This window comes from Rissa tridactyla, chromosome 1, assembly GCF_028500815.1.
Source record: "Rissa tridactyla isolate bRisTri1 chromosome 1, bRisTri1.patW.cur.20221130, whole genome shotgun sequence".
Taxonomy (NCBI): Eukaryota; Metazoa; Chordata; class Aves; order Charadriiformes; family Laridae; genus Rissa; species Rissa tridactyla.
The window spans coordinates 164977010-164998840 of record NC_071466.1 but is presented as its reverse complement, the minus strand read 5'-3'; the positions used below and the strand labels follow the sequence as shown (position 1 = coordinate 164998840).

At 50.4% G+C, this 21831-nt stretch overlaps 1 protein-coding gene across 2 annotated transcripts; it reads right to left on the bottom strand.

Annotated features, from left to right (window-relative positions):
- Positions 1-494: 494 nt before the first annotated feature.
- Positions 495-9659, bottom strand: SERHL2 (serine hydrolase like 2). Of its 2 annotated transcripts, none has more exons than XM_054196915.1 (12): positions 9231-9481; positions 7820-8054; positions 7635-7748; positions 6496-6537; positions 5760-5779; positions 5485-5559; positions 4427-4536; positions 4073-4152; positions 3712-3746; positions 2864-2940; positions 1934-2027; positions 495-1617 (listed from the first exon to the last, which is right to left on the bottom strand). In XM_054196915.1, the coding sequence occupies exons 2-12, from the start codon at positions 7965-7967 to the stop codon at positions 1501-1503; spliced, it is 912 nt and encodes a 303-aa protein (XP_054052890.1). In that variant the 5' UTR covers positions 7968-8054; positions 9231-9481; the 3' UTR covers positions 495-1500. The 2 variants fall into 2 exon arrangements, with proteins under 2 accessions (XP_054052890.1, XP_054052899.1); XM_054196924.1 differs by lacking the exon at positions 9231-9481 and adding an exon at positions 9544-9659 and having other exon boundaries at positions 496-1617.
- Between the last annotated feature and the right edge of the window lie 12172 nt (positions 9660-21831).

The window sequence follows — 21831 nt, the reverse complement described above, 5'->3', positions numbered from 1 at the left end:
CTGGGGGTGAGTAAGAGGAGGAGGGAAGTTACCTTGGGAAATGCCCAACTGGGAAGTTCCCAGACCTGTTGTCATGAGCAAAGATCAATGGTGTGATACAGAGCCCTACCCCTTCCCTCGGTGTTTTCCTCTCAGCCAGGTGTGGAGGTGCCCAGTTTTCCAGCTGTGCATGGACTTCTACAGCCAGAGATGTAGGAACTTCGGCTGTTCCGCACCGTCACTAGAACAAGGTGAGATGGCCGCCTGGCTTTGCAGGGAGAAACCAGACTCTAGCCAAGGCCCATTCCCACTTAGCCTGTCACCAGCCCACAGGAGGCAGGTAAGGGTGGCAACAGGCACATCCAGGTGCGGGGCAATACTTTCATACTGCCCATATAATGTTTCTGCAGCCTTGGACGTGGTGATTGTTCACCCTACTGCACTCTAATCAGAAAGCGGCTGCAAACCACCCACCCACAGGCTTCTAGACATTTATTTTACATCCTGCAGCCTCAATACGGATGTGACCATGAACGTAAGGTGGAAACACTGGTAAATTCCACAGAGCTGGGTTAAAATGGATCTACCCTCCCCTAGAAAATCCACTGCAAATGCAGTTTCCCTTGCATGGGGAGACTGCCAGGCCTGCTTGCTTTATTTGGCTTTTTGCATTAATTTAACTAGGAGGCAGATGGATCATTAATATGCCGTTATCTAGAGCAGAATGCATGTAAAAATCCCTGCCTCCTAAGACTGGTGTTTTATCTGCTTGGGTGAGCATCCCAAAAGAAAGGAGGTTCGTTCTCCTATACAGTCAAGAAGACAGACTTAACACTGGGAGATTAATCTTTATTTAGAAGGACAGAAATCATCTCTGCCAACTTTTCCATTATTAGTAGTTCTCCCAGCTGCTTCAGCAAGAGGATTAGTGACTCATTCCCTAGGAGTTCATTAAAATGGCCTTCTGTGCCCAGGTGAGCTCTTATTTAAGCTGACTTTTTAAACAAGCAGCAGCTCTCACAGTACAACAGAGACACTGAGGCCCTCTGAGCTCAGGCACCTGTGGAAGTAAGCAGAGAAGCAGAATGCTTTCCTGTTTTTTTTTTTCAGTAGGTCTAACCCTGGGAGGAGACTGGTTACACCATCCTCAGGGAGGAGGTGAGATGAGCCTCCTGCAATGCTACAGCTGGTGCTGCTGCTGCTCCCACAGAGGCTGCTCCTGCATTTCAGGGTGCAATTTAGGACCAAGCAAGGGGAAGGCCGCTCTGGGCCTCTTATCCCTGTACTCACAGAGCTGGGAGTGGAGGAAGGATTCCTTTTCGCTTTGACAGCTGAGATATTTTGCTGAGCTCTCCTCCAGGGAACCCCTATCAGACCTGCTTCCACCCTGCAGTGAGCTAAGCTTACAGAAGGATATAACAAAACTGATGTTGGATGTGAGGCAGGAATGGTGACAATTCCTCCAGAGCCTGCTTTTTAGGTCCCTGTTCTCCTGGATTGCTGCAGCAGTGACCCTTCTTCCTAGAGCCTGGCTCTGGTGTTCTGCGCTGTCAGGAAGTTGCTGATGATCCCAGACACCGCCTCGGGCTCGTTCAGGTGCACAAAATGACTTCCAGGTACCTCTACTAGCTGGATGTGCTGGAGGAAGAGGACACAAGAAGATGTGGACCAGGGAAGTGTTCCCTCAGGTAAGCTGTGCTTGTTGTGTGGCACTCGCGTGGTGGGGGTGAGGCAGGACAGGGATGAGAGGACTAGGGAAGAGCTGGGTCCAGAGGCCAGTACTGACTTGGGACTGTGGCAGCAGGGGTAAAGTTGGCTTCCCCTGGTGTGAGGGCTGTACCATTGAGGAGAGATCACCTAGTGGGGGTGTCCACCAAGGTAAGCTGCTTCCCAGATGCTGCGCTCAGGTTGGTGGCATGTAGAGTGGAGATGCAAGGATGGAGTTTGCTCTCACCTCTTTGAGGGTAGACTCAAATGCCTCCCTTAGGGCTTTCACAAAGTGATTTCTGCTGTGTAGCTTGTGCGGTACCAAGAGTCCATCTTGTGCTCTGAAAAGCAACAGCAAGGCTCAGTACAGCACATGGTATGACTTTGTCTTTGCTGCTGTCCTGGGCAGAAGCAGTGTCCCCAAAACAGTGGGGGGACAGACCCAACTGCTCTTTCCAGGCTGCTCATAAACAGCAGGGTTACAGGGTCATAGCTGGTACCCAGAGGAGCACCTCACAGCTTGGCCAAGCAGCCATTTTGTATCAAACTATCTGTTTAAAATCTTGGGTGACTGCCTAGTAATATCAGAGTGAAGACAAGTTAAATATTATCCCCCCAAGGTGGCTCCTTAATTGGTCAGAGTACATCACTCCCTGCACCCACCCTGTCTTTTGGTCTTAACTTTTTCCAGCCAGCCAGCTTCTGCATCTCCCCTCTGTCCCTCTCCCCACTCCATGCTGGCCAGGGGCTCCAGGAGGTGGAGGCTGCCATGGTTTCACCTGTTTGCTCAGGTGAGAGGCTTCAGGGTCTGGAGAAGGGGGCAGGCTGGGTTGCTGTGACTGGGGGAAGAGCCAGGCCAGGAGGAAAGCAAGAGGGAGCGGTGCTGTGGAGGGTTGTGCGTTTGCCAGGATGGTCCCTTGCTGTAGCGCCAAGGGACAAAAAGTCATGGGACAGCAGCGTGGGGAGGACAGGGCAGTTGGGCATTTCCTCAGACACCCTTGCACCAGGGAGGCATAGCCCAAAAATGCAGTGCCAAGCCGGGAGGAGGATGTGCCAGTGGCTCTCTGCCTGCTCCAGGAGCCTGCCCAGCCCAGGGCAGTGGTGGGGAATGGGGAAATGCTTTTCACATGTGCTGCAGGGAGGCAGTGAGGGTTGGTTTGGCTTGTGCCTCACTCACACAATGATGAGAACACGGTCCTGAATCTTCTGCAGGAGCTTCACGCACTGCTCCACTGTGAAGGACTCTCGACTCTGCTGCAGGTGCAAAGACAGAGAGAGCGCCAAAGGTCAGGGACAGCAGCTGGGGGCAGAGGGTGTCCCTGACCCCTGTCACGCTAGTTGCTCTGAAGGCAGAAGCGTCTGTGGCCCCGAAGCTGCCGAGCTGGGACATGACAGGCGGCCAGGCTGTGCACAAGAGTAGCTGGCTCCGCAAAGCCTCCTTCTGTCCAGCTGCGTTTCAGGGCTGCCAACAAGGCTGCCTGCTGGGATGCAGCACATATGGGAATGATCTCATAGCAGAGAAAAGCTTTAAAATCCTCTTACTAAAAAGGAGACAGTATGCTACTCTGGCTTTCATAGTCTGGCAGTAGCACAGGTAGAGGAGGCCCTACTTGCTCAAAACTAGCACAGAGCTATAAAAATATCAAACACAAGAACTTTGCTCCACACTCTCCCCTTCATATGCTGAGTGACCTGACGAAGAAGCAGACCTAAAGCATCCATCCACCTACTGCCCGGAGAGTTATAATGGCAGGAAAATGTGTCCAGGAGGCCCTGGGGCAGAGGAACTGCTAAAAAAAAATCTGTAACATTTTCCAGTGACTCTGTAAGCTGAGTCAGTTAATGATCGAGTGCAGGCTCTTTTAACAGCAACATTCAAAAGAGATGTGGGAATTAGGGAAGCAGAAAGTAAACAGTGGGGTGGAAGCAGGGCCTGGGCTCAGTGAGTGGGCCTCCAGTATCTCTTGAGTTCTCTGGGCTCAGAAGTTCTCTGGGCAGGGGGCACATCAGAAGAGCAATGCTCACCGTACGGGCTCTCATGTCTCTGTTATACACCAGCCCTGGAATGAAAGAAATAAGAGAAGGTTTTCATGTCTCTCAGGAGCAGGAGTTGCTCTCCTTCTCCTCACCTTTGGGGTCTGCCCAAGACTTCATGAGATGAGAGGAATAGGATTAATTCAGATTTTTCCCTTTTTTTGATTTCTTCAGCCATGAAGATTTTGATTTCTTCTGCCTCCAGACCTAATTAATCCCATTCAAGATGCATAAACTTGTAGCTAGAGCACCCTGTACCCTGTGGAAGACAATGGCCGTTGGCACCGCTCCCTTCCCACACCCAGCCTTGGCCCAGCACTGTGACGAGCCCTGTCTCCAAGCAGCCCCTTACCAGCGGGTGTCTCAGTTGCTCCTCGCTGCAGTAGGATTGCCCCACCCTCTGCTGTCAGATGTCTGTTTGCTTCTAAAAGCCTGGGGGAGACATGGCAGAGAGATTGTTCTGCTGGAAAAGGGAGGAAGCGAAGTGACAATGGCATGACAAGGTGACAGGGAGCTCTCAGGCTGCTTCAGAAAAGAGCAAGAAGAAGCAGCAGCTTCTGGCAGCAGAAGCGAAAGGTCTTGCTGAAATTCCAGAGAAGGATTTGAAAGGGAAGTACAGGGACAGTTTGCCCTTCTGGTCCAAGTAGCTGTAACTCTGTTGAAGGTGACGGTAGACAGCAAAATAAGAGGACAGATGGGAACCCACCTCTGCAATGCTGCTTCGGGGCTATGTGCTTTGGGAGTTTGCTGCTTTGCCTCTAAACTTAGTAATCTGTCGATCACCATCCGTTTTGATTTCAGCCATGCCTCAGTGTCCTGAAACAAAAAGAGGCAAGGAACAGGAGTAACCTCTCTTCTGAATCGTTTTACACCTTATCAGAGGGTAGAAGAGGGTATTTCACCATTCAGCATCCCTCAGAAGCAGTTACGGATGTCATGTTAAAAATGGCCAGTTCTGAAGAAAAGGGAACAGCAATACTTAAAAAGCAAGGTAGGAACAGAATCATAGAATCCTGAAGGGACCTTAAGATCATCTTGTTCCAACCCCCCTGCTCTTGGCAGGGACACCTTCCACTAGATCAGGTTGCTCAGCCTTATCCAGCCTGGTCTTTGAATACTTACAAGGATGAGGCATCCACAACTTCTCTGGGCAACTCACAGTAACAGAAAGCTAAGCACTGCTGTAAAGAACTTACTACCTTTTTACCCCTGCAATTCTTTCTACCTCACTTTTGAGTTGAGGACAACTGTCCAAAAGAACAAGGGAAATCTGGTATCTTTTGTCTCTCTGACGCTGGGCTTCTGTCCTACTTCTGCCAACCAAAGCCCCAGGATCTGGTAGCGATGATGGCAGGTTGGATATGTAGCTTTGTGTCCTGTCAGGAACAGAAAAAGAAATCCACCAGCCTGGCACCCAGGTCACCCAACAAGCTGTGGGTAAAAGGAAACCTCGGCTGGCAGTTGCTTGGACAGAAGTTCCAGTTCCCTTTGTATAAGGGCCTGCCACAGACAAGTGAATTCAGGTGCTAAGGGACCGCAGGATGCGAAGCACTACCAAGTGTCCCCCAAGGGCCACCCTAAGTAGGGACCTCAGTCCACGCAACAATGAGCAGATCTGTGTCTGCCAAAAGGAAGAGCACTGAGACTTGTCTGACCCGCCAGAAACTGGTCACATCAGTGCTTTCTCTGAACGAATGAAGGAAAGAAAAAAACCCACTTATTCTTTATTTTGAAAAGGGAGGGGAAGGACACATGAAATCTAACCTCTGGAGCTAGCAGAAAGCCAAGATTTTCCAGCAGGATCAGCTTGTCCACCATCTCAGGATAAAGGAAACAGAACTGAGAAGAGATGAAACAATAAGAGAAAAGCTGAGCATTGAGTGATGTTTTCATCCTGCTACACTGGAGAGGGGGGCAGGGCAGGGCCTCTCCTCCCCTGAGATCCAAGTCCCTAACAGTCTGTCCCTTCATTCCTCTCACATTTGTTGTTCCAGCTGCAGAAATCACAAACCCCCAAGAAGAAAAGATGCTTTACTCACCATTCCTGCTACAGCCCCACCTGCAAAGGGAAGAAGTGTGCTCAGTTATGCACTGGACATCCCTTGGTCACAGAAACTCCACCACAGCAGGAGCTGCCTTAGAAGCACAAATGCATGTTGTACCAAGGGACAAAGACCCAGCTACAGAGTAAAGCTTTTTCAGCAGGCAGAGAGCAGGGCTATTGGCCAGCTGGACTCCTCATCCTGTGCCTCCCTCTCTCCCTTTCAGACAGCGAAGACCAGGGAGGAGTTACTAGTTAGTACAGTGTGCAGGTACTGAGCTGTGGCCACAGCGGGCCTGGGGAGCAAAACCCACATCGTGGCAAAGCATCCCATGCATAAAGGGATAGCGCCTGGAGTCTGGTTCCCTCAGCAAGCTCCATGACCCACCGGGAAAGGCCCTGCTCTCCCCAGGCTTTGTGACCTTTTGGGGACTAGGCAGGAAGGCCTGCTGCAAGTTCTCCTGCTGCAGACCACCCCTCTTTGCCCATCACTGTTTCTTCCTGGTGGTGGGGGAAAGGCCCACAGCAAGAGTTACCACTGTTTGTACTACAGGGTCGTGAAAGCAGAGACATTTCAAAAAAGGGCACAGATTTTTTTATCACTCATGCAGGAACCTGGTACTTGACACAATATAATAAATATTCCAACCCAGCTCCCAGCAGCGTGTCTTGTAAGTTAATTATCTACTCCTATTTTCAGAATCTCACAGCTTACAAGGACAAGAGTCACTTACCCATACTGTGACCCATCAGGGTGAACCGTCTCCACTGCAAGGCTAAGTGGCAACAGACAAAAACAGACAGTGCTGCATTAGAAACCACAGCAGCAGCATCTTGCTGCTTCTCCACCAACATGCGCCCCCTCTCCCAGGAGGGCTTTTGCACTGCTTAATTTACTTTCTAATCCAGAAACGAGGTGGATAAGTACACCAGTTTTAAAGAAAAAGAGCATCCACCACCTCACATCCTTGGTAGTTAAGTCACGCAGCTCTCAAGCTCTCTCTGTATTGCAAACTACAGCAAATTCCCATTCATTGCCAAACACAAGACTGGCAAGAAGCAGAGGAGCCTGACCGGGCAGCATCTGCTGGAAGAGAGAGACCTTGACAGAGCATCCTGCTGCAAGGCGTTTCATAAGAGCCATGAGGACACAGAGCCACGTCCACTGCCTTCAGGAAAGTATGATTATTACAAGTGAAAGCTCTCCGCAACATTTAGCACATCAGGCTCTTCAGTCCATTTTTAGGGCACTCTGAAATGCTTATGGGAAAATACTGCTTCATCAGTGCTACCCATCTGAAATATACTTCACTGAAAGATGTATTTTACTCTCTGGCACGTCAAAGAACTTCTAGAGGCTCTTTATATACTGAATGAGGGATGCAAAACTGCACCTGCCACAGCCTTCGCCAAGATCAGCATACGGATGGGCAGTTAGTTCAGGAGTTATTAGGAGCCCAAGAAACCTTGGCATTCAGACTTCTTTGTGTGAAACTAAAGCAAACAGCAAGCTGTCATGAGGGAGAACCAGAAGAATCTCCCACTTACACCTAACACTGGTTAGAGGTCACTGCCTGCTTACAAAACATGAAGTCTGGCAGAACTATTGAGTTGCATCCACCATTTTGCCACTACTGCTTTTTAGCATAGAAACACTTGCTTCCCAGGGCTTCCTGTTTCTTCCTCTCACAAAATAGTGAGAAAGAGGGATGTTTATTCAGCCTACGGTCACAAAGCACCAGCTAACATCAGGCTGGGGAGAAGCAGAGGGAACTGACCCCTCTCCTGGCAGTAAATACTGCCTGCTTCTTCCAAGGAGCAATATAGCAGCCCCTGCACAAATATCCCCTCAAGGGTTCCTTCAACTACCCACCTGCTGCCACCCGGCGCACATCAGTCACGTAATCCAGAAAATGGTAGGGGGAGCCTGCAGGTCTGTGGGATGACAAGCCATGGCCAGAAAAATCCATTGCCACATAATAGCAATCTGAAAGGGAGAGAGTATCAGATACGCAGCCCTGCAACGCAACCAGAATCAACCTGATGAGCCAGGCCTACCTCTGGGGAGCAGTGGAATGAGTTTGTCAAAGGTGTTGGCGTTGTCCAGCCAGCCATGCAAGCACAGCACAGGGTGTCCATCTGAGGGTCCCCAGGCCTTGGCTGCCACGTGGCCCCAGGGCACAGGGAACTTCAACTCTGAGAACATGCCCAAAATAAAGTGCTCACAAGTGATGTCCCTGGAGAGCCACGTGCTCGGAGTAGGTCCCAGGGATCTTGTTAATGGCCCAGAGCTCTGAAAAGAGTAATACAGGTCTTTAGTAACTCACCAGCCTCCTGTGGTCTTAATTAGCAGCTTGCTGATTTATAGCTCCCCATTCAACATCCCAAGCTGCCATCCCTGCCTGCCTGTTTGGGGAATCCTTCTCCCAGCACGTACTAGCGAAGCTCCTAGGAAGAAACAAGCTTTCCCTACGCAGGAGGAGAAAGCCTCCTCTCTGTGTCTCCGCAGCAGCTGCAATCCGACCAGCAGGCGCAGATCTGACAAGAGGGAACCATGCAGAATTCCCCCAGCTAGCTGCAGTAAGCCAGACACCTGTCCTGGACCAAAAAGACTATTTTGAGAATAAGGATGCTGCCTCCACTATCAGACTGTTACCACCTTCTCCTCTTTTACCTTGGTGCTTCTCCTCTTTCACACCACCAGTCGGCACCTTTGAGAGAGCAGCTGGCTACATGCCACACAGCAGGTCACTGCTGTCACCCTCCCGTGCACCCCTCAGGGACAGGGACCCTGCATGGGATACAGGTCCATAACCTGCTGCCCCACCTCCAGCCTGTCTCATCCCTGCCAATCTCCCTGGCAATCACTGAGCTTACGTATGACCTTTAGTCAAGCCCAGGCTCCCGAGTGAACCCCCCAGTACTACCCAGCCTTTGGGGATCTCCAGGGATGGTCTGAATATCTCCCCTTTACCCCCAAGCCCTTCTGACCCCTGGGGCCCCTCACGGGCAGCCCAACTATTCCCAGCTCTCTCATGCCATATCCCCTTCCCAATGACTTGTCTCGGGTCTCTGCTCCCTTAAATATCCCCCTGAGACCCCACAGCAATTAAATCACTCTACAGCAAGTCCCTCCTGAGCCCATACCTCTGTAAGGTGTGAGGACAGCGGGGGTGGGCTGAGAGGAAAGGCTGCTGTCAGGGCCCTGAGAGCACTTAAAGGCCCTAATGGTCCCACTCAGCCACACCTGGGGCCTCCCCTACATCTTTCCCTCCTGCCCATGAGCCTATTTAAGCTCAGCCCAGGACCAGGTGTGTTGCTCTCCATCAGCGATGCCATAACCTTGGGGATCATGTGCCTGGCTGCTGACCTCACTCTGTCTGTCCCCGGCTGCCCTCACCGGGCCTGATCCTGGCAACCCTGCACTGACTTCCTGGCGTGACCATGGACCTGCCCCTTCCTCACGGACCTGCCTGACGACCTGGGCTCCCGGCAGAGCCTGTTTGCCCTCCCTGGGCCCGCCATGCCAGGGCCCAGTGGGGCTCCGGCCCCGGGGGTACCCTCCCGGTTCCGGGGTGGGGGCCTCCTCGGGCAGGCAGAAAGGGCCGCTGCACCCGGGTCTTCCGCCTCAGGGCGCGCTGAGACACCTGCTCCCGGCCCCGGAGGAGGGTTTGCCCGGGGACCGACCCTTGTCCGGCGACGAGAGCGGCCCACTGAGGCCCGCGGCCGCCCCGGCCCTGCTCCCCGCGCCGCCCGCACGCCGCGCCCCGGCCCCCTCCTACCGCTCTGTCTGGCCGGGACGGCAGAGCAAGGCCGCAGCAGGAGGACGCTGCCCGGCGGCGGGGCGGGCCGGGCCGGCTGCACCGCCCTGCTCCCCGCCTCCCGGGGCGCCCCGGGCCTCCGCCTCCTGCCGCTCCGCCGGCCCGGGGCTGCCACGGCCCGAGGGAGGCGATGGTGGGGAGCGGGGGGCGTGATGCCGCCATCTTTGTCTTCCCTCAGCACCTCACGGCTCCGGGGGTCCAGCTGGGAAACGGGGTGGCGGGCGGGTGGTGGCACGGCAGCGCGGCCTCCCCCCTGCCTGGCGACGACTTGACGGTTCCCCACCATTCCCACCCTTGGCCCTGCAGCGAGGGACCATCCTGGCAAACGCACAGCCCTCCCCAGCACTGCTCCCTCTTGCTTTCCTCCTGGCCTGGCTCTTTCCCCAGTCACAGCAACCCAGCCTGCCCCCTTCTCCAGACCCTGAAGCCTCTCACCTGAGCAAACAGGTAAAACCATGGCAGCCTCCACCTCTTCCAGCTGGTCCTGGAGCCTTTGGTCCGACCCAGCTCTTGCAAGCTCTCCTCTGGGTGCCCGGGGCAGGGAGAAGCTGTGGGGAGGTAGCCAGTGGCTTGTGCAGAGCCCCACAAGCTGTTAGGATGGGTGGATGGTTCTGTCAGTCCTTCTCTGCACGGCGCCTGTGTTCAGATGGGGCTCTGTAAGAGTAAAGAGGAGTTAATGATGTCCATGGGGTCTGAAGCTGTGATCATCCTGCTGGGCATGATGGGGACCTGTGAGGAGTCGCAGTCATGGAGGTACGGCTGTGTCCCTGTCTACCTCCAGAAGACACACTACTGATAATGGAAACCGCCTGCACTGCAGCGTCACAGTGTGAGATGTTTTAACTGTGACCCAGGAGCATCGCAGCGACATCAAACAGGCTCAGTGCTTGACACCAGCGCTGAACTTCTGTCGCTCTCTGATGGAGAAACTCTTCTGAACTCCAGCACTTGCTGGAATCGCGTTGCTCCAGGGGTGAAAGTTACTCTCCCATACTGTGACCCATTGCAGTGAACTGACTCTACTGCGGGGCCAAGCTGCAGCAGTAGACAGCACTGCCTCAGTCGCTCCACTCCTCCTCTGCAAAAACAGACCCCTCTCAGCCAGAGAGGTTTCTACACAGTTTTCCTCGTTAGTTGCCCAGAAAGGGGGTGGCTGTATAGACTAGGCTTCGAGAAAGTCAATGCCTGGGTGCTTGCTGGTGCCTCGCATTCCCTCCAGCAGTCAGGGTATACCAGGCCTAATACAGACCACAACCATTCCCCTTCAGTCAAGGACTCAGCAGTCAGATGAAGCAAAGTCAAACGTTGCTGCAAGCAGTGGGACGCCTTGCTGGAACAGTTGGAGAGAACAGAATGAATGTCTGTTCTTAGGGAGTCATTTTTATATTGGTAATTGAAAACTCTGCTCAGTTCAGCACATCCGTCTCCTAAATTACACAATACATTTTCAGAACAGCCTGCAAGCTTGAAAGAAACCAGCGTAGAAGCTTATAGCCCCGTTTCTCCTGCCTAGTTCAAACTCATCCTGGCAAGATAGTCTCTGCACCACAGCAGTTGAAAGGTAACCTTGGGGACCCATCACAGAGAAGAAATGAGAGCACTATGCAGCTCACAACCTCCCCTCCAGGTAGGCCATTAGAAAGGAAATCAGAACATGAATTCTTATAGGTTTGGAAAGTCCAGTGTATTGCTTTTTCTTAGGCTTCCATGAAGGAGGAGCAGGAAAGCAGACCACAAGCAGTGGGGAACCACGCAGAGGGAGAGAGGCCGCAGTACCATCTACAGCTTCTTTCCTACAACTGCCAGAGGTGGGTGTCTGATACAAAAGATGAAAAGCAAAAGACAGCCTTTTTTTTTTTTGGTAGAACACAGATTTGTAAAATGCACTCAACAATCAATTGCTGCTGCTGTTATGGAGGGCAGGGTCTTCCTGTGAATTGCTGGGATTTCTTCATGACAAGCCACCAGAAAACAGTGTAATTGTTAGGCAGGGGATGCTGGAATTGCAGTTATGTCTATGGCGTGGCTTTTGAGAAAGAGGACCCTGTGTCAGGAGCAGGAGTAATGTGGATCCCTTGCACATTGGTGGGACAATAGGCCATGGCCAGGAAAATCCATTGCCACTTAACTGCAAACTGAAAAGGAGAGAGCATCAGGCATGCAGACCTGATGCATGACATAGCCCATCCTTGCAAGCCAGACCCACCTCTGGGGACCAGTGGAATGAACCCATCAAAGGTGGTGGCATTGTCCAGCCAGCCATGCAAGTATAGTACAGGGTATCATTCCAGGGTCCTCAGGCCTTGGCTGCCACATGGCCCTAGGGCATGGGGAACTTCACCTCTCAGAACTTGTACCCACAAGCAACATCCTCTGAGCATTACATGCTGAGAGCTTGTCCCAGGGAGCTTGTCAACAGCCTAGAGCTCTGGGCAGAGGTTGTAGATAGGTGGTAGTTACCAAATTTATCTGGCAACCCTGACCTCTTCTTAATACCAGTTTTCAGGCACAAGCCTTGTTTGGGATAACCCTGGGATCTCACTGTAAAGGCTTTCCCTGGTAGTATGTGTATCACCACTTACAGGTCTTGGACCCTCTCCCCCAGTCCAGCAGCCAGTAGGATCTGGGCTCTCTTTGCTTTGGGTAACACAAATGACCTGTGGGTCTTGGGTGAGAAGGATGCGTCCTTGAGTGAATTCTGACTCTTGTGACTTGCGTCCCACATCACTTCTGGTAGGAGGCTCCATCAGCAGGGACCTCATGGAAAGGAAAAATTTCTCACAGAAATCACCAGCGATGGGTGATGTGGGAGAGAGCTCCAAATGGAGAAGGTTGCACTGGGATAGAGCCCCAGACCCTCCCTCAGCAGCAGGACTGTCATCCTATAAGCCAAAGACAGATGGTGGAAATCTTCTCCAGGTCCCTCATGTCTTCTCTAACAACGCTACTTACCCCTCTGAAAGCCCAGCATCTTACGAGACTGCATATCTCTCCACACCCTGCCTGGTAAACCACCCCCCAGGAGGAGGGCCCTATGCAGGACCCATGACAAAATCTGGATGGCTCACAAAATTAATTTTGCTGCATCTACTTCTAAGAAATGCTGCAGAGTAGCGCAGTGGATTGCTGCCTGTGGAGGACTAAATTAGACTCCACTTGGCAAGGTGCTGGGGTGTTGGCTGGGCTGCACTGGCCTGGTGGTAAGAAAGGCTGCTTAAGAACTGGGATGTTAGAGATATCCCAGGTACTTGGCAAAGGATAATTTAACCCCTGTGTCCTTGCAAAGGAGGAGGAGACTTGCAATGGTGAACACTGGGACATGCAAAGCTGTTATGCTCTGCTGACTTGGAACAGCATTGATCAGTTTGTGCTAGCTGTAGATCTGGTGAGGAAACTTTAAGTACAGCAGATTGATTGCTACCGAGGGACAAATTCCCCATAGCTAGTTGGATTCAAGCACTGAAATACTGACATATTGATCTATTTATGGTGATTTATTAGTAATACCCCTGTACCCCAAACTCTCTTGTGCAGTTGTACAAGTGAAAAAGCATGCCATTGCTAGCTTAACTGATTTCTTCCAGAGGATATATAGAGGATATACTTCTATATAGAGCCCCACATTTTGAGCATATGCTGCAATCTACAGTGGAGAGGAAAATAAAAGTGATCACAGGGCAAAATGTATCCCATAACCAGCCGCAGCATGCTGCCTCCCAGGCTTTGGGTTTGTGGGCAGCAGGCAGGTCTGGGGTGCTGTTGGGGCCTGCAGAGCAGTTCCTGCTCTGGGACAGGGACCAGGTCCTTCCCTGCTCCAGCAGCCCAGAGCAGGGGAAGGATCCCTGCAAGCAGACATGGGAAATCTGGTGAGTGCAGAGCTGTTGGTGTTGGGTGTGGGCACTGCTTGGGCAGCCCACAGTGGGGTTGGCAGGAGCAGACAGGCACTTAATGACCACAGGGAACCCCCACCTCCCCAGAGCATGGGTCCCCATTGGGGATGAACCACCAGGATCTCCACTCTGCGGACATTTCCTATTGGATATCTCCCTCCTTTGAGCTCCATCCACAAACCTTGCTTGCCTTGGGGATGGTCTCAGGGAGTCACAAGGGTTTAAATGAGCTGCCCATGTGGGAAGAGTTGAGGTAGGATGTGAATGTCCTGCAGCCTGAGAGGTCTTGCCATCCCAGGCACTGCTCAACAGCTGCAGACCCATCCAAGTACCTCATGTGGTGTACTTTTCTTTTGGTTTTCCCTAATTTCCTGTTGAATTTCACTGATGTGAATGAGCATCTGATGCCTGAAATAGCTGCTGACATACTAAGCTCAAAAAATGCTGTGATGGCTGAAGTTGGTTTCTCTCCCTTTGCTCCAGGCACGTGCCTGTTGTGCTCCTTGTCCCAGAGCTCTCCAGCCCTGCAGAAGGTGGGAGAGACAAATAGATGCCGGCTCTTTACCCACCACACTCTGGGGCCAATGTGATAGGTTAAATGGAAATCTTTGGAGGTTTAAGTTAACAAGGCAAGCTATGAATGGTTGAAAAAGTGGCGTGCATCTGCTCCAGGGATTAACCTGCAGCATAATTTGGATAGTGGGGCTGCAGGAATGTTAAATCATCCCCACGTGAACCACCGCCATTCAGCTGGAAGCAGCCCCAGGCACACACCATGCATCAGCTGCAAGTGGTGCCCATTTGTATCACTTTATTTGCAACTAATGAAATAGCTAGAAACATTTATTGCATATAAATTATATATGAACACCCATCATACAAATAAACTCTTTCCTGTCTCAGCTTTCCATTTCCTCCTTAATCAGAAAGCATTTTCTATTTTGGACAGATTCAGGAGTCTCTGCTGGTTCCCATCCCCTGGGCCTGTTTTGGTTAACTAGCGAGGCAAGCTACTCTCCAGCTTTCTACAAAATCCATACATGCTGTTGGAGTAAGCACCTATTTTAATGTATTTAATTGAGAAGTAGCAGGGGAAGGAGAGGAGTTTCTCCCCAGCTCTTGTCTAGACTTAACCTTCCTTCACTTTGAAAATCTGGCAGATTCCCCATAGGCTGAGACAAAATAATAGTGAAAACCAGAAGTAATCTGACACTTGTAATTACAGGCCTACCAGCTCCTTATTGACCTCAGACAGAATAAGGAAACGACACATACAAGGATGATTTAAAAACAAGGGAAGAGTTCTAGTAAATGCCAAGTCTCATCTGTTTATGCAAAAGAATCCATAAAACTGAGCTGGTAACTTGGGAGATGTAAATTATAGGTTTGGGTTTTGGATTTGGCTGATAGAGGTAAAAACTGTTGACATAATATGGCTCCAGCAAGGAATGTGATACAGTCTTACATTGTGTTTTGATTTTTAAAAAACTGGAATGATACCAAATTAACAAATTTTGCAGTAATTGAACTGCAAATTGACTAGTTAGCAAGTGTCAAAATGTTAAAGTTGGTACAAGCGCATAACGTGTGTTTTTGAAACGGACCAATGGTTAAGTTACTTAACGTGAGCCACACTTCTTGTCTGGCAGCTCTGTCTGTGGAAGAAATGACTCCGGCAAAGGCTTGACTCACGATGTAGGAGCAGCTGAATGTGAGCTCCCAGCACAACGCTGCAGTCAGAAAGGCTAATTCCATCTTCGGATGTATAGGCAGGGAATGTGGAGCAGGTGTAATGAGATTATATTGCGTCTGCTAATTCCCTGGATGTGATTACTGATGTCAAAGAATTTCCAGTTTTGACATCTACAATTCAAAGAGGAAGTTAACAAGTTGTAGAGGCTTCCTGCAAGAGCTCTAAGGACTGTTAAGGGGTATGAAGACATCTTATGGAAGAGGAGAGCTTAGGAATGATATGATCAAAACCTAAATATACTTATGTAGGATTAAATCTTTGCTCCTCTACTAGCTGCTCTGCCCAACAATGGTACAAGAAATGTGCCAAATGTGCCAACAATGGCACAACTGAGGGAGCTGGTGGTGTTTAGCCTGGAGTACAGGAGGCTGAGGGGAGACCTTATCACTCTCTACAACTACCTGAAAAGAGGCTGTAGAGAGATGAGGGCTGACCTCTTCTCCCTGGTGACAAGTGATAGGACAAGAGGAAACGGGTTCAAGTTACGTCAGGGGAGGTTTAGATTGCATATTATAAAACATTTTTTCACTGAAAGGGTTATTAAACATTGGAATAGGCTGCCCAGGGAGGTGGTGGATTCACCATCCCTGGAGGTGTTTAAAAAAAGGGTAGATGTGGTACTTAGGGACATGGTTTAGAAGTGGTTTTTTGTCAGGGTAGGTTAATGGTTGGACTTGATGATCTTAAAGGTCCCTTCCAACCTCAGCAATTCTATGATTCTAAGAAAGAGCAGTCTAGAGACGAGGTATACATTTTAAAATGGAGAAAGTAGTAAAGCACTTGAGCAGTTTACTTAGGGTGGTGGCAGCTTCCCAACCATCAGCAGTTTTTGAATCAAGATAAGACGTTTAACAAAGCAACAATGATTAATGTGACAGAGTCTTTTGTCCTGTAATCATCGGGAAAGCAAACCAGTCTGAAAATTAGTCTAGTGCAATCGCTGTCAGATGCTACCAGCCTGCAATGCTTCTGCTACAACCACTCCCAAAATGATAGCCCATAGCTATACCCCTTCTTGCCTTCTATGTTGTTCTTCGTTTAGAGGCTCAGCTTCCTCAGCTGAGGAAGCCCCCGCTTCTAGGTCCAGCAATGACTTAGACTTAGGACCTTTCTGCAATGGGGTCTGTGTCTTGGATCACTCCCTACACTCCTTCAGTGTGGCCTTCTGTGGCTGTTTTTGTTTGCTTTGGGGAAACCACTGAAGCGTGTGGGTATAGGTTAGAACTTGGTGCCTGTCATCTGAGTGGGGTTCAGCATCACCTTTCATCTCAGTGTGGGGGAACAAATCTGGGGAAGCATGGGCAGGGCTGAGGCTACATGATCCAGGTGAATAATTCTGAGTGCAAGGCTCCAGGAAAGGTCCACCACTTTTGGACAGCACTCCAGGAACACGTCCTGAAAATGTGGGATAACAGGGAGAAGCAATAAGCCTCAGGGGCACAATGAAATCCTTAACCGAGCTCCTCCCTCTGCGTCTGGTGGGCAGCAACGTTAGGAGGAGTTAGCTGAGGTGGTCACAGATTTATGGGGCCACAGAGCCCAGGGAGGTCTCGCCAGGGTCCATTGGTGCAGCGGGCTGGTACCTCCTTTCCCCTGTCCTGGATCATCCTCTGTTACAGCTCTAGGGTGTTTGACATATAGGCCAGATGCAGAGGCGAGGGAGCGGTTTGCCATACAGTTATAAAAGGCTGTTTGTTTTCTCTGCGGCTGCTTAAATCTGACCTAAATACCTTCCAGGCTATGCAGCCTGGTGCTTTCTTTGAAAACCTAGAAGGTCACTGACTGCTGGGTCTTCCTCCTTCAAATGAATGAGGGACATGTTTGGAGCCATAACTGCACTGGCAACGAGTGAGAACTGCCCTCCCTTTTTTCCCCTCTTATTTTTTTTTTTTTTAATTTGGCAATAATAAACATACAAGGAGTTTCTAAACTTGTGTCCTTACAGAAATAACTGTGCATATTATAAAAACCCGAAGCAGAAGATTGGGTACATTTTAATGTCAGCTTTTTGGGCTTGTGTGATTGTAGGGAAGGGAGCCGCTTGTGCCCACCTGCCCTGCTTTGCACTGGGAAGCCCTTTCCTCGATACGGCAGCCTGAAGAGCTACCAGCCAAAGCATCCCTCCGTCCCACCGACCTGCCTCTGCCCAGTGCCGCAGCCACTGCAGCCACCCTGCGACGCCCATCCTCCCGATGGAAACCACCTTGCCTGGCAGGCAGGCCAAAGCACGTGAGCATGGTGTCTGCCATGGTTGTGGGGTGTTATGGTTTGAGGAACCCACAACAATTGCCTAAATTGTCATTTAGACAATTATTCTATCACCCAATGACCCCTCCCCACCCGGGAAGGGGGATCGGGGAAAAAACAAGGAAACTCGAGGGTTGGAATATAAACAGATTTAATAGAATAAGACTAAATAATTAACATTAATAATACTAAAGAACCAATATTGATCCTGATACCAGTATAAAATCTACAAGGATTATACTCAGCCAATTATATCGGTAGGGAGCTGTGCACTGCCAGCAGTGGACAGCAAATGTCTGACACTGCGAGTGCTAAGGCTTTGGGAGGAAGGGAAGGGCTCGGGGGTTCAGCACCCGGGCAAGGAGTTCTCAGGATCGCAGCCATCAAGGGAGAGAGAAACTCCTCAGCAACCTTTCTAATTTATATTGAATGTGACGTTCATGGCATGAAATAATCCTGTTGGCCAGCCTGGGTCAAGTACCTGGGTCTCACTCCTCCTCATCCCCACAGCTTGAAAACACTGAGACCTTGAAACCCACATGCCATAGCTGGCTATAAAGTAGATATTTTCACAAATTCAGACACTAGAGTCTTCTAAAAATGCGGTTTCCCCAAGCATTAGAAGAGACCTTACTGAAAATTAAAATTACTGAAAGATAAATTAATCCTGTGTCGCTCAAACCATGACATGGGGGAAAGCCAGAACAGCAGAGGGTGTTGTAGACTGGAACGAAGGTGCATGGGCGGTAGCGTGTGGGGTGCCCCCTGGCACAGCTGGCTGTGGCTCCCCACCCTCCAGCCCTCCGGGACACACAATATCGCTCGGTACAGGAGCGCACCGGCTCGGCGCCGGAGGTTGGCAGCCTGCAAGCAGCGGTGCAGGGCTCCCCGCAGCCGCCCTAGGTCACTCCGCTCTGGGCAGCCCCTGTACCTTCGCTTTCCTGGAAAGCAGTTTCTCTTCATTACTGAGAAGAGCCCTGCTCTCGGAGGGGAAGGAGGGGCCTGGCCACCGCTTCATGCAAAGGGGCCACTACTTGTGCTAATTTTTCTCATAAGAGTCGAACTAATACATCTTCCACTTGAAACCACAGAAAGGTGGTTTTGTTTGGGGTTTTTTTCTGGGGGGAGCAGAGGAAGGGGGGCTGGGGGATTTTTGTGTGTTGGTTTTGTCCTGCTGGCTTTCTCTTTTTGTGTTGTTGTTGGTTTATTTTTGTTTTTTTTTTCCTTCTTAATGCTTTGCTGTTAGCATCTCCTAAAAGGAAGCTTTTCGAAAGTTATGAGAGGGACCACCTAAAAAGGGAGGAAGGGTCAAAACGGAAAAACCACCTAAGACCGTATGCAGTCAAAGGTTGTACATTTTGTACTGTTTTCAGGCTGGACTCGCAGCACATCAGGAGATCGTGGCAGTCATTTCCTACCTCAAGCATCCTTCCATCCTCCTCTCTGTACAAAATCTCGTGCACTGCCCGCGTCACCTCTCATGCCAGGGCCTGCCCCATGCTTTCTTCTCTCCTTTCCTTCGTATTTGACCACCTGTCAGGAATCCCCTCAGTTATGTCTGGGCCATAATCGAATCGCTCCATCGCCAGGCAAGTTTCACCTCCCTTGTGCACACAAAGCCAGTGTGCACACCGGTGGGTGACAGCACGTTTGGGTCTGGCTGGGGGCCCAGTAAGGTACTGAGCCCCTAAATAATTGGTCAGTCGTCCTCTAGAGATGATGCTCCAGCTCCAGCTGAGCTTCCACTCACAGTTTTGCTGGCTGAAGGGCAAAGCAGTACTGACACATCTAACGTGTTCACCCATCTTCCCACCCCCGCGCCCTCTATGTTCTTCTCCTTTTGCTTTTCTGTACCTCTCTTCCTTTTTTCTGCACCTCTCTTCCTTTTTTCTGCAGGTTTTCAGTGCTACATTCTCTCCACCTCAGTTCTTATCCTCACCGTATTACCTTCTCCCTTCCTCTGGGGCAATGCATGCCTTTTGCTTTCCCAGAAAACCATCTTGATTCAGCAGTTTGCAGTGGCCTGCCCCAAAATACCTTTCTTCTTCCCACACCTCCCAAACTGACAGGGGCAAATAGGCAGCTTGTGGCTCTTTCTACCTTGTGCAGGCCATAAGGAGTCCACACGCTGAGAAGGAGCGAAGCTGTTAGGGTGTTACTGGTTCATGGTCTGTTGGGTATCAACATCTTTGAACTTACCAAAGACTTGGGGGCTGGTGAGGAACAAGCAGAGAAATGCCACAAAGCAGAACTATGATCCAAGGGTAGAATGAAATCAGACCTACTGCCCTCAGCGGCTGGACTTCAGACAAAACTCTCTGGAAATGGTTCATTCTGTCAGCAGCTCTATCAATTAATGCTTTCCTGTTTAATGTTTTTTAAAGTTTTAGTATCAGGGATAGTGAGGGTATACGTATCCTTAGGCAGAGGCGAAAATGAGAGGTAGGATAAAACTTGTAAATTCTAAGAACAAATTCTGGCCTCTTCTCGGGAGTTGTTCCTCTCCACCCTGTCATCAGCGTGCTGAGCATCTCAGAAACCCTGTCTTTAGGATGGATCCAGCTTTCTCCAGTGATGCACCAGTGTGCAGTGTTCAAAGCGAACTGTTCATGGCAGGACCATTAGCCTGCCTGCATCCTCACTGTCGTTACACACAGCCTTTCAGGCAGGCATCCGCACGCTGGAAGCCATTGGGAAAAAAAACATCAATCCAGTGGTGAGAGCGTGGGGAGTCGCTTGGTTCTAGGGAATTTACTTGTATTCTTCTTAAGAAAATTCACTAAAGGCATTGTTTGTTTTTCACCTTAAACACATCCAGGCCTGGTTTCAGGCTACAAGGGAAGACATGCAGCACTAGCAAAGCCAGTGCTTGAACATGGTTTGGTCGCCATCTCCTCCTTTGTGTTGCAGGACACAAAACTACTTCAGCATCCTTGTGTTTTCCACCTATAATGAAGCCACCTCAGAGGTGCCTTGGTCCTGAACACATTTTGGGCCCTGTGAGTCAAGCCTCAACTTTGGAAAATTGTGGTCAACAGTGCCATCATGACATGTCTCACCAGCTTTTATTGCTGAAGAGGATTGCTGCAATATGCTCCAGCTGTAACTGCTGTGAGGTCACAGTTTCAAGTGGATGAGAGAGAGGAGCGAGACCCACAAACAATCTCCAAGCAGCAAGGCTGGTTGTTACTTTTCGCAGGCAAAGATGAAGAGGAAGAATAAAAGGCAGAATTAGACTAGTCCGTTTAATGTTAAGGCAAGGTGGCTGGTAGGGGCTATGAAGTCACCCAATAAATGCTATAAATATCCACAGAGGGAAACGGACTCCCTACTAGGCAACTGTAAAGCAAACCACAGGATATTTTTGAAGCTGTCATCCAAAAATACAAAGAAAAGTGTGACAAGCCTACTTAAAAACCAAAAATGGAGCAGACGAGCACTTTGTCTCTGCTGTGATTTAGGGCTCCAGCGGCAGGTCCTCCCACTGAAGCCTCCCTGACAAAGAATGAAGCGCTTTGCCCAGACTCTTATGGAAGTTCAGAAATTCTTCCGTGGTCAGCAGCATCTTCATGCTTGGTTGAAAGACAAAAAACAACCAAGGACTGATGTCTCAGTACTCAGTGGAACTTCTGGCAAGGGCTGCAGGTCAGATTCAGTGGTGTGTTTCTGACTGCTTCGTGCTCCCTGGCAATGCAAAGCAGCTGTAAAGCTCTTTTTAGTCAGCTGCTGGACCCGCAGTGACAGCTGCTTTGCATCACTAGACTGGTGCGGAGCAGCCAGAGCATATCCTGCGTTGGCTGCTTGCACACAGTGTTTTCCGCAGGGCGACTCACCTGCCACACATGCACCAGGGAACACAGGCAGGACCTGGAGAAAGTCTATGGGTGAATGAGAGCTCCAATGGTGCGATCAAGCCATAGCCTAATTGCAGGCTAGGCCTTTAACAACTGTGGGGTTTGCACTGAATTCCAAAGTTTATCTTTTCTCCTGTTACATCTATTGTATTTGCACAGTAATATGCTTATGGTATGCACCATGTGGCATGCTATTTATATTTTACATCATAAAATTTTTGTGTGTTTTCCCATTCTTTCCGTGATTTCCAGTATTTTCATTCGACCCACCGAGGCAAAAGCGGTCGTTTTTAGGCATGCTCTGCCAGTGCACACTACTCTGCCACGCAGGGTGCCCGCTGCCCTTCTGGGGGCTCCTGCAGTGCCCGGAGAAGAGCTGGGAGAACTCTGGCGGGGAAGGTGAAGGCCGGGAGAGGCTCCCCGTTACCGCCTGGTGCAAAGGGCCCTCGTTTGCGGGCTCTGCTGCCCCGACCCCCTTGGTAGCCCCCGACCCCGCTGTTTCACA